This window comes from Babylonia areolata, chromosome 18 (assembly GCF_041734735.1).
Source record: "Babylonia areolata isolate BAREFJ2019XMU chromosome 18, ASM4173473v1, whole genome shotgun sequence".
In the NCBI taxonomy this organism is placed as follows: domain Eukaryota; kingdom Metazoa; phylum Mollusca; class Gastropoda; order Neogastropoda; family Buccinidae; genus Babylonia; species Babylonia areolata.
The window spans coordinates 31,237,185-31,249,492 of record NC_134893.1 but is presented as its reverse complement, the minus strand read 5'-3'; the positions used below and the strand labels follow the sequence as shown (position 1 = coordinate 31,249,492).

At 45.5% G+C, this 12,308-nt stretch overlaps 1 protein-coding gene across 4 annotated transcripts in view; it reads right to left on the bottom strand.

Annotated features, from left to right (window-relative positions):
• LOC143292657 (netrin receptor UNC5C-like) overlaps window positions 1–12,308 on the bottom strand; it is a 137,763-nt gene that overhangs the window by 45,931 nt on the left and 79,524 nt on the right. For all 4 annotated transcript variants that reach the window (XM_076603150.1, XM_076603154.1, XM_076603151.1 and 1 more), the window contains 2 exons: window positions 8,557–8,712; window positions 1,765–1,812 (listed from right to left, as the gene is read on the bottom strand). In XM_076603150.1, coding sequence (XP_076459265.1) covers window positions 1,765–1,812; window positions 8,557–8,712 — 204 coding nt within the window. The remainder of the gene's footprint in view (window positions 1–1,764; window positions 1,813–8,556; window positions 8,713–12,308) is intronic.

Genomic DNA, 12,308 nt, shown 5'->3' with positions numbered 1-12,308 from the left:
TTCTTCGTTCTTCTCTTTTTATGCTTTTTACCGCCTTTTTTATGTTGTGGTAATCTCATTCCTTCCCTTAAACATAGACCCACATGCATGTAATATCCCTCTAACACAAACACACACACACACACGCGCGCGCGCGCGCGTGCACACACATTCTCACATATACACACACGCGCGCGCGCAGATTCTCACATCCACACACGCGCGTGCGTGCACATAAACGCATATGCATTCTCACACCAAGTAATTTCTATTCATTGAGAAAAAGAACAAAATGTCATTCAGCAGCCTAACATACGCACACGCATAAAAAAAAATAAGCACGCAATGAGAGAGAGAGAGAGAGAGAGAGAGAGAGAGAGAGAGAGAGAGAGAGAGAGAGACAGACAGACAGACAGACAGATAGACAGAGAGAGAGAGAGAGATTTTGTTGACAAAAGAAGTATAAAAAAGAACAGTTCCCCAACTGCAATTCAATAGTGCGATCCCAAGCTCCCCATCGGAGTCAATAATGCCAGCATCCCTCCAACACACTCAAGTGGATTAAGCTTTGTGACAAAGTCCTTCACTTCTTTCTTTCCCCTTTCTCTTTCTTTCTTGCACTTCTTTCTTTTCTCTACCCCACCCCCCCTCCACCACCACCGATCCACCGCCCCAAACCCCAAACCTTTTCAGAGTATCTGATTCTTTCTTTCTTTGTGATCACTCCTCATTCTCTTTGCTTTCCATCGTTTGTATTCTTTTCCACACGACACTTTTCTTTTTGTCTCATTCTTCCTTTTGTAGACATTTCATTTGTCTTGTTTCTTTTTATCCTGTTTGTTTCATTGTCGTTCCAACTTCCGCGTTCGTTTCAGTGGCATCGCCACCACGCCGCTCATCCCAGCTTCCCCGCACATTGTCACTCACACTCGGGTTCATCTTCCGCAGTTCTGACTGCCAGCAGTCCACAGGAAGCTAGGAGCATCAAGTTGCCATAAAGCCATCTACCAGGGGAGATGCTCTACTTCAGTTCTGATATGTCACAAGGCCACACTCCAGAGGAGATCCTGCTCTGCTGTTGTAGGTCGTCACAACGAGGCCACAGTCCAGCGGAAATCCTGCACTGGCGTTTTAAGTCGTCATGAGGCCACATTCCAGAGGAAATCCTGCACTGCTACTGAGTAACGTCATGTGTTTCGTGGTTGGTCTGATATTTGTTTCAATTTCTTTCTCTTTGCTTTTTTTCTCTCATGCATTCGTGCAGTCCCCTTTTATATCTAACTTTCTTTGAACAAGATTTATTTGTTTGTTGCCAAAGACCCCTTTCAGAGAGAGAGAGAGAGAGAGAGAGAGAGAGAGAGAGAGAGCCGAAAGTGAGGAGGTTAGGAATGAGACAAATGGACAATAACATTAAAATCTCTTACTTAAATTGTGTTACGAACCTATATTATTTCTGTGCCTTTATACTGATACACGTAATTATGTCAATGCAAAAGATATATCATCATTGGTAAAATAGATAAAATATGACAGGAAGTAAACTTTCACATATATGCATGTAAACAAAGTCACAAAAATCTACAGCTCAGTTCAGTCTACACATTATCACTATCATTTCATAGTTCACTGCCAAATAAGATGTTACAAAGCGGCTGTAGTGTAAAACGCAAGGCAAATGTTCACAACGTAGTAAAACTAATTCTGTGTACCATACAAATGACCATACATCTTGACTGTATCATACTGTTAATGTTTGAAAACGCCCAACAACATCATTCTTCTCACCTCCATTCTTGGTGATTTGTTCATCTTCAGTCAGCGATTGGCAGGCATCTGGAAGCAGAGAAAACCAACCACGCATAAAACAGACCAAGCGGACCATGCATGAACAGACAATTTCGCACACACTCTCCTCACTCCCCCACCCCCATCTCCCCAAACCCATCACAGTGGGTACTGTCTGCGCACAAACCAGAGCCACCTGTGTGATGCTGGATGCTTTGGCAAATGGAAGGAAAGTCACAGGACAAGTCAGTGGTCTTATGGCATCGTATAAAAAACATACGAACAACTGCTCTGCGACGGTGAGCGCATTACGACAGACAGACAGACAGACAGACAGACAGAGAGAGAGAGAGAGAGAGAGAGAGAGAATGCGCTTCTATGTGTATGTGTGTGCATGCACGCGCGCGCGCGCGTGTATGTGTGTGTGACATTTGTGAAGGATCAGTGTAAAACAGATACCCAGACGTGCGATTTTGTGTGCATACCCAAGCGCGCCCTGGCAGCATAAATTCTGCCTGTAATGGACTCGCGTGTGGTGATGTAGGGGTGGTATTCACGCCCTCCTCTACGTCTCTTTTTCTTTTTTTTTCTTTGTGTGTGTGTGTGTGTGTGTGTGTGTGTGTGTGACAGTCAGACAGACAGACAGCTGGGGTTCATGACAAGCTCTGACCTTACACCGTGTGCTCCTCTCCATAATGCACCAACGCAAACCATTTTATTCTGTTTCGTACAACGTGAATTTCATTTTATTTTAAATAAAATTTTATTTCATTATTACGTTTTTCTCATAAATGTAAAATTCAGCATTGAACCATTTTCACCCAGGTTGCCATATCGCTTTGCTGGCATTCCGCCACAAATGTATAAAATTAAGAGAAAAAAATAAAAGCAATCAATTCTATTCGTGGTGTAGCGGGGAATTCTTACCCCCGTTGGATTTCACCATGACGTCAAATCTAGCTGGCTCAGTTTAGTTCAGGGGTCCATGTAGACTGGCCTGGATCCCCGTGGGGTAAATGTCGACTGGTCAGAACTGACCCCCTCACTTGGATTTTACCCCGTCTATGGACATGGGAGTCAGTCCGGGCATGCTTGAACTGATCCACGGCTTAAATTTGGTACAGTTTAAAATTGACCCCCTCCCGACTACAAGGTGACGGATACAAGGTAAAGAGGTGTCTCTGGGGGGTCGGTGGACTTTCGCCATCAGAATTTCACGGACTGAACTCTCACCACCATTTTTACACCACCACCCCTCCTTCCCCCATTTCTTTCGGGGGCAGTTGTGGTGGGGATTAAATCCAAGTTGACATTAACTTCAAGTGAAAGGGGAGGAGCCCGGTCTTTGATTAAAAAAAAATATGTTGATTGGATGGTTTCTGATTCAAGCTAGTCGGAATCTTTATAATCAATCGTAGCTGAAATGAACTACGGGATAAATTTGGCCTCGTCAGACGACCCCACCTCCCCCGCTTGGATTCAACTCTCAATGTGGATGGAGGAACGGCTGTTCACTCCAGTCCTTCAGCAAGAGGACCTGAAGCCTGAACTAAAAGCTGTCCCCTGTGGTAGGGAGGGGTGATAGTCGTGGCGAGAGTACAGTCCGCGATAATCCAGATGGAGAATGTCCACTGACCCCCACAGACATCCCCTAACCTTGTATCCGCCACCTTGTAGTCGGGATGGAGGTCAATACAAGCCAGTCCAAAAAGCCACCTTTTTACCTTATAGCAGCTGATTCGGAAGGGGGCCAGTACAAGCCAGCTGAAAGCAACCACTCCCCTTATTTCCATCATGTTATTTCTGGCGATCGTGGGATAGGGCCTGAGTTTTGGCAAAGCTCCTTTCTGCCCACTCAGTGATTTTATCTGCCCAATTCTTTCGTTGTCTGCCTCGTTTCCTTTTCCCCTGCACTGCTGCCTGAAGGATGGTCTTGGAGAGCCCGTCACATCTTGTCATGTGGCTGTACCATATCATTTTCCCTGTTTTCACTGAGGCCAGTAGGTCTTCATTTTGACCAACCTGCAGTCTTATGGTATCACTGACTTCATTTGTTTTGATCCCGGGGTAGAATCCAGTTGGGGGTAGTTTGAGGCTGTGACACTGGGAACAGGCTTCGTCTGAAGCGAGCGCTTTCAGAGAATTACAAACCGTAATACAAGAACCCTCACAGCACGCTGCCACTTAACAAGTGGAAATTGTTTTCTTTGTTATCGTTTTTGTGTGTTTTCAGATAAAAAATATAAAAATAGCCAACTGCCACAAGGGATATCACAATGCGGATTTTATGTAAAACTAAAGTGTTTTTCGCAATGGTATGGAGCTGATTTCGTGTACCACAGGTTCATGGTATAATGTGAAAATGTGTGTGTATTTGTAATGGCCTGATGGTCACTGAGGTAGGAAGAATTTTGGGAGTGATTGTTAAGTTAATGCCTTACAGCTGTATATTGCTGGTGTCACGATCAATGTATTGGTGGCAAGGGAACAGGCTACATTTTTGTGTTCTGATCTGTGATACATATTTTTCTATCATTATCATAGTATTCTACGAAGGACTGTAAGCGGAATGGATTACTGACTTTGCCACTCTTTCATCTCGTGTGTGTGTGTGTGTGTGTGTGTGTGTTGTGTGTTGTGTGTGTGTGAGAGAGAGAGACAATTTTTCTCTCTCTCTCCCCCGTTAACTCAATCACTCACCTTGCTCTCTCTCAGAGATGTCTCGAGTTAAAACGTTAGCACGCTTGTCTGGGTGTGAGCTAAATCTGACAGAAAAGGCACGCGGCGCTAGGGCTGCAGTCTGGAGGAATGTCACCAAAGTTGACCATACAAGAAACGTATCATTCCAGTGAACTTCTTCTTCTTCTTCTGCGTTCACTCGTATGCACACGAGTGGGCTTTTACGTGTATGACTGTTTTTACCCCGCCATGTAGGCAGCCATACTCCGTTTTCGGGGGTGTGCATGCTGGGTATGTTCTTGTTTCCACAACCCACCGAACGCTGACATGGATTACAGGATCTTTAACGTGCGTATTTGATCTTCTGCTTGCATATACACACGAAGGGGGTTCAGGCACTAGCAGGTCTGCACATATGTTGACCTGGGAGATCGTAAAAATCTCCACCCTTTACCCACCAGGCGCCATCGCGATTCGAACCCGGGACCCTCAGACTGAGGGTCCAACGCTTTAACCACTCGGCTATTGCGCCCGTCTATTCCAGTGAACAATGTTTATCAAAACGCTTATCAGAAGTCAGAACATGACAAGTTTGTTTTAACCTGATTTATAGATGAATGCAGCGGTGGAGTACTCAAATGAGATAATACGAAGCACATTGGAATGTGAAAGTGGGGGAAGAGAATTCATGCGGTGATAGTTTTACAATTTCATGTTCTATCACTACTATTCATGTCCTTGTATTGGTGGGCGCTTAACCTCTCTCATATTCTAACGATTAGCCATTGACAAGAATTTTCAAGTTACTTTTATTCCCGATTTGAAATCTGCTGAAACAATGCCGATTTGCTTTTTATTCCTTGTCTTTCAGAACATCTCTTCCATCTCGCACACGCGTGTTCAGATCATTCACACACACACACACACACACACACACACACGCACACTTGCGCGCGCGCGCGCACACACACACACACACACACACACACACACACCTCACACACACACACACAACCGACCAGTTTCTCTGGTGACAGCCTACAGTGGCACTATACAATGCAAATCCAATCAGGTCTATCACTGGAAATTGCATGGAATCAATTATTCACTCTCCTGGGACGCTGACCAAGGCACAGTGCCACATTCTTGTTCATGGTCGACGAGACAGTGCTGATAATCCAACGTATCTTCATGTACGCGTAAGAATCGTAACAAAAAGTGAAATTGCGCAGATCTGTATTATTCATTCAACAGTACGTTAAATTTAGAATCCTATCGGTGTGTTGAAGCACTATATGTGTGTGTGCGCTCTCTCTCTCTCTCTCTCAGACTTCAGACTTCTCTCTCTCTCTCTCTCTCTTCTGACTTCTCTCTCTCTCTCTCTCTCTCTCTCTCTCTCTTAGCAATGTGTTAACAACAATTTCATCAACCAGTAGGGATTACTTGTCTTTGCAGATCCAAGTCGAACCAAGAGACAGTGGGGATCACCGTGATAAGAAAGTGGTGGAAATGGATTGGACACGTCATGCAAAGAGAGCAAGGTCACATCACGCGGAGAGCCCTTCACTGAACACCAGAAGGTATGGACGCAAGGGAGGCAGGCTAAAGAACACCTGGCACAGAACAGTCGATGGAGAACTCAAGATCCTGAAGTACACGTGGGGTACCGGCCATTCTGAGACTTGCCAAAAACAGACAAGAGAGACGGTTATTCGTTGCTGCCTTACAAACGCATAATGGGGAGTGCGTACGTAGATCCAAGTAAATGTAAATGTAACCTGTGTCCGTGCCCTTGCCTGACAGTGGCTGGGTTATGACACAGCTGTGTACACTATTCATGTTGTGCCCGCATGTTGACCTACAGATCACCAAGCATAAGGCGCAAAGACCAATTATTTATTAGTTACACAGCATCTCGTTTTTGGCATATATTTATTCTTCATGTTTTCTTCCAATTTTTGATAAGCAGCTTTGTAAAGTCACTGGTGTGTTATTTTCTTTCCTTCTGACAACACCACCAAAATATACATAATTATAAGCAGTGTTTCCAGATCACTTATCGTGAAAGACGATTCACTGCCATCAACACAAATCACAGAACAGCTTTCTCCCCCTTCCTATGCAGACTTAACCAAAGAACACCACGTTTGTCATTGGAGGCTAATGTAGTGTAATAATGAAAGTCTATCATCATTACCGAAACGAATCTACAGGAGACGGAACACTTTAGCCGTAATCAGGCAAAACGACTGGCTCTCTCCTTTAGAATTGTAGTTTTCACCCTGGTTAACGCATCTGTTCTCTGAACGACATTGACGGCAAACGTGTTTGCTCGGCAGTGAATTGTGTGGAGGAGCTGTTAAAGAATCGGTTAGGCGTTGGACTTCTGTTGCTGGACTTTTAGTGTTCACAAGTGATCAGGGTTCGAGGCCCCGTTTCAACGTGGTGTTGCGTCCTTGGGAAAGGCACTTTACTCCCATCTGTCGTCACTCCACCCTGGTGTGAATGTGTGTATGGCATCGTAGTTGGTTTTTTTTCTTTGTTTGTTTATTTTTGTTGTTGTTTTTTTCTTGTCCATGTATTTCATGACATGTGTGGTATATTGCTGTTGTATAAGTTTGACTTTGATTTTGTGTAGTTTACGGAATACAAAGTATGTTGCGGTGGTATTTAGTATGACTGTTATGATTCCTATATTTCAATGTACTTGTTTCACACCCCTTCAGTAAGAGGCTATAGCCTTTATTTGAATAAAACATTTCGTTTCGTTTCGTTCTCTCTCTCTCTCTCTCTCTCTCTCTCTCTCTCTCTCTCTTTCTTTCTCTCTCTCTCTGCCTCTGTGTGTTTGTCTGCCTGCCTGTCTATCTCTGTCTGCATGCCTGCCTGTCTATCTATCTATGTGTCTGTCTGTCTCTCTTTCCAAAACACACACACACACACACACACACACACACAGGCGAGACATAAACAAGCCTGCGTGCGCGCGCGCACACACACAGACACACGCACGCACGCAGAGAGAGAGAGGGGGGACAAAAAGAACAACGAAGTTTCGCGCAGTCCTCAGCCATCTAAGTGTTCGATGAAAAGAGAGGATAAGGGGGCCCCAGACATGTTGACACAGGCAACAGCGGTCCACATATCCTCCCGGCAAAGCCCGACTCGGTCAGCTGTATGGCACACTGCTAGCGGCGAAAGCTGGGTTGTCAGTCAGTCACGGTGTGCACTGAGAAACGGTCCGAACCACAATGCACGGTATACTGCATGCATCAACATTCACGTTCTGAAAGCTGCGTCAAAGTTAACCTTTCTACAGCTTTTGACACCATTGAAAAGCAGGAAAACATCAAAAGCAGGGAACATTGACGCTATGTATCTTTCTCTCTTTCAGATATTGTCCGTAATATTATAATAATGTAAATATGCTGGCACTTACACAACGCTCTACCGTCCTATCTAGTCAATTACATAAAGCCTTGTAAGAACCTTAAACATATCCGCAGTTTTTCAAGTTCATGTTCATGATACACAAAATACACTTTTTTTTCATGTCGAATGATTCGTTTGTCAAATCAGATCAGCGATGAAAGACAGGAAATACCTGCACCATAATTACATTGAACACATATTTTAAACAGGAACTTTGAGATCTACACCATAATTTCATTTAACACTTCATTTTCACTTGTTTTGGTGTGGGAACTGAAATGTCTGTCTTTTGCGCCTGCTAATCCACCATGCGTATGTAGTTCCCATCCTCAGTACTCACAATCCACTGTTTCTTGTTAATGCAGAGAGTATCCCTTTCCATTGCCTGTACCAGAGGGCAGAAGGACCTCACCAGGCTCTCGATTCAGCAGAGATGAAAGAAGAGGTGGCGCTCAGCGTTGACATGTGCGTGTCCTTACAGCATTCACCGACGCATAAGAGACGCAAGCGCGCACACACACACACACACACATGCGCGCGCAAACATACGCACTCACAATCATACGCACAGGTAACATGCGCGCGCTCACAATTGAAAGACGAAATCTGATACACATGAACTGTTTGTCAGACACTCTGGCACTCTCTCCCCCTTCCTCACACACACAGTCGCACACACATTACCTTGCTCATTGTCCATGTCCAGAACCCCTTGGTGCTGAGCGTTCTTCCGCCGTCGCATCAAGATGACCAGAGCGATGAAAATGACGACGATGGCGATGACAGCAACACACACGCCAACATACAGGAGAGTGTTGTCGTCCTCTTCGGCGTGGCTAGCTGTGAAGGTAAAAAGAAAACAAATGTCGATTTAAGGTGTCAATGTAAAATCTACGATGCATCAATCTATTAATGGATCCTCAATAAGCACGTCTTGAAGTTATGGTAGGAAACAATCGACTGGTTTTGTTGTTGTTGTTTCACAAATAGTTTGGTTGTTTTTCATTTCGCTTTTTCAATCGATTCGTCAATGATTAAACGACGCTGGAAGGAGTAGGAGTGAGTGAGTGAGTGAGTGTGTGTGTGTGTGTGTGTGTGTGTGTGTGTGTGTGTGTGTGTGTGTGTGTGTGTGTGTGTGTGTGTGTGTGTGTGTGTGTGTGTGTGTGAGGAGGGACGTAGACACAGACAAGTACGTGGATCTCTCTCTCTCTCTCTCTCTCTCTCTCTCTCTCTCTCTCTCTCTATATATATATATATATATATATATATATAGAGAGAGAGAGAGAGAGAGAGAGAGAGAGAGAGAGAGAGAGAAAGCACAGATGGACAGACCCACCAGACAAAAAACAGAGAGACACGGATACAAAGACATCACGAGATACATAATGTTTCACAGACATATAAACAGAATTACGCTTCCACCAAGCCGGACGGAACCTGCGAGCTGGACCACACCATCTCATCTACTTTATGGAGCGATAACCGGAAACACTTCGCCCATCAACCTCAGACCTAATGGTCCCCCAAAGTACACTTCTAGTCCAGTTTCCCGCGTACTGTGTGTCCGGTCATGACGAACATAATCACCTCTGTGGGCCAGTTCCCATTCCCCGACACTGCAGGGGGCGATGACGATGATATATCTGCAGAAAATCCCTTCTTTTCCCACAGGGGTCTTTCAGCCGTGGCTAACTGTGCCAGCCTTTCAGGCCGCAGCCATATCGCAGGAGCAAAGTTTGGGCAGATCCCGTATCATTTTTTGATGAGAGAGGATCATAGATGGAGTTTGTATGGGGACTGAGGGGAAACTGAGTATACAGGAAAGAAACGAGGAAAGCGGGGGTTGAAAGGAAGAAAGAAAGAGGGAAATGTGGAGTGACAGAATGGGGTGGAGGAGAGAATAAGAGAGAGAGAGAGAGAGACAGAGAGAGAGAGAGAGAGAGAGAGAGAGAGAGAGAGAGACGAACAGACGGACAAATACAGAGTCACAGAATAGACGCACACACAGACAAACAATGAGAAAGAGACAGAGAGTCGCTACCGTTTGCGATAAAAAAAAACCCTCTTCGAAAGGACTTCAGCGTATCTGGACTCAAAAAGAGAAATCACTGTAACAAAAAGCGATCTGAAGCCGAAAGAGGACTGCAAACATGAGGAAAAAGAAAGAAAAAAATATTGGGGAGGGGTGGTCTCGGAGGGGGCAGTGAGTGGAAGGAATATGGGGGTGGAGGGGCGTATGAAGAGAGCGTTCACACGAGGAGGCCAGTTTTATGCACACGCTATGTCCACACATGTTACGAATGCGATTAAACTGACCTTGCGTGCGAATTTTATGAGACAAAGAAAGACAACAAACAAACAAACAAAAAAAGAGGAGAGGATGACGAATAATATATCACAGTTTTACACTGACAAACAAATGAGAGAGACACAAAGAGAAAGAGAGTGAGAGATGGATACACAGACAGAGAGACAGAGACAGACAGAGAGACAGAGACAGAGCGAGAGAGGGGGGCAGGGAGAGACTGAGAGGGGGGGGGGCGGGAAAGAGGGTGTCTAATAATACATCAGCTTTGCACTGACAAAAAAAAGTGAGAAAAGGAGGGACACACACACACACACACACACACACACACACACACACACACACACGCACACATACGCACACACACACACACAGAAAGAGGGGAAGGGAGAGAGAAAGAGGGGAAGGGAGAGAGAGGGGAGCCAGGAAGAGAGACAGAGACAGGAAGACAGAGCTAAGACAGAGATTGAGGATATAATGCTTCGTCCTGTGTTTCGTTTTGTATGGACAGAAGAAACCTCTCTGCACGCGAACTGATAATTTCCATTACTCTTTTGTGTCACGTGGAGAACAGTTTACAATCAAAACAAGGCATCGTTATAATGATGATGACGTACAGCACCGCGGCGCTTCACTGCGGCGGGTAAACAGCTGCAGCGTCTCCACCTCCCCTCCCCTCTCTTCCTCCCTGTCCACCACCCTCACCATCCATCCGTCCCCTCCCCCCTCCCCGCTCCAAACCCGTCACTCTCTCCCCTCGTCCACCGCCTAGCCACCCCCACCCACCCTCTCCCCTTTGCCTGTTGCACACGTTTGCAGCTTATTGAAATCAACGAGTTTCATCATTTAGTTTGCGCTTTGTTGGCTGCGGTTTCGTAACCCCACGCACACGCAAGCACACACACGCACACACACACGCACTGATGCACGCACGCACACACACACACACACACACACACACACACACACACACACACACACTCTCTCTCTCTCTCACTCACTCTCTCTCTCTCTCTCTGTGAAACGAAACACAGCTGGTCGTCTCAGTGGGTGGTGCGCAGGAGAAAAAAAAATACACAGTGAGATAGAGAAAGAAGTGGGGAGAGAAAGAAATAATAAAGGGGGAAGGGAGAAATGTACAAACTGAGAAATAGAGAGAGTGACAGAAGGAGGAGGAAGAGGCAGACAGAAAGAGTCAGGGGAAGAATCAGGAAGAAGGAAAGCAGAGAGAGTCAAAGAAAGAAGGGAAGCAAAGAAAAAAAAAGGAGGAAGAAAAGAAACAAATAAGATGGGTGGACACTCACATGCATGCATTTACAGAGAAACAGATCGAGACAGTGAGAGAGAGAGAGGGGGGGGGAGAGGGAGGAAGGAAGCGAGAGAGAGGGTGGGGAGGGTACAATCACTTTAGACCTTATCCCCTTGTGTGGCGGGAATGTAAACAATAAATAAACAGTTGTAAATAGCAGTAAACCACATACAAAAGAAGAATAATATACGTCAATAAATATTACAAGTGAGTCATCACATTAAGAAACAGCAATTTATCTGTACTGACAGGCTTTTTTTCAGACATACATAGACATGTTACTAATGACGATATCGTCAGTACATGATAACCATGATGTCAGTTTAAAGAGGCACGGGTGTCGATAATAGTTGGGCCGGGAATAGAGAGAGAGAGAGAGAGAGAGAGAGAGAGAGAGAGAGAGAGAGACTCCTATGTTCCACACGTGGAGCTACCTTCCCATACATAAGGGAAGTCTCCCCCCGGCAGCAGTTGATGTACACATCATTTAGGCACACATCACTAATACTGCCCAGTACAAACCAACCCAGACCCTTAGGAATCCCACCCAGCGCCGTTCGTGGTCGCGTAATTGGGGCTGTGAGCAAACCAAACCAAACCAAACCACCACCACCCTTACCACACCCCACCACACCCCACCCACCCACTCCCTCCTGCACTATTAATTAAGCCTCACTGCTTTCATCGTCTCCCTACCCCCGAAGAAACCCCTGCCATCCGCACAGACACCAGACACTGTGCCGCCATCACCATCACCGGCTAACAAACCAACAAAACTTCGTCATCACAGACCGACGGTTCCAGTCTAGCCCAGTGTCTACT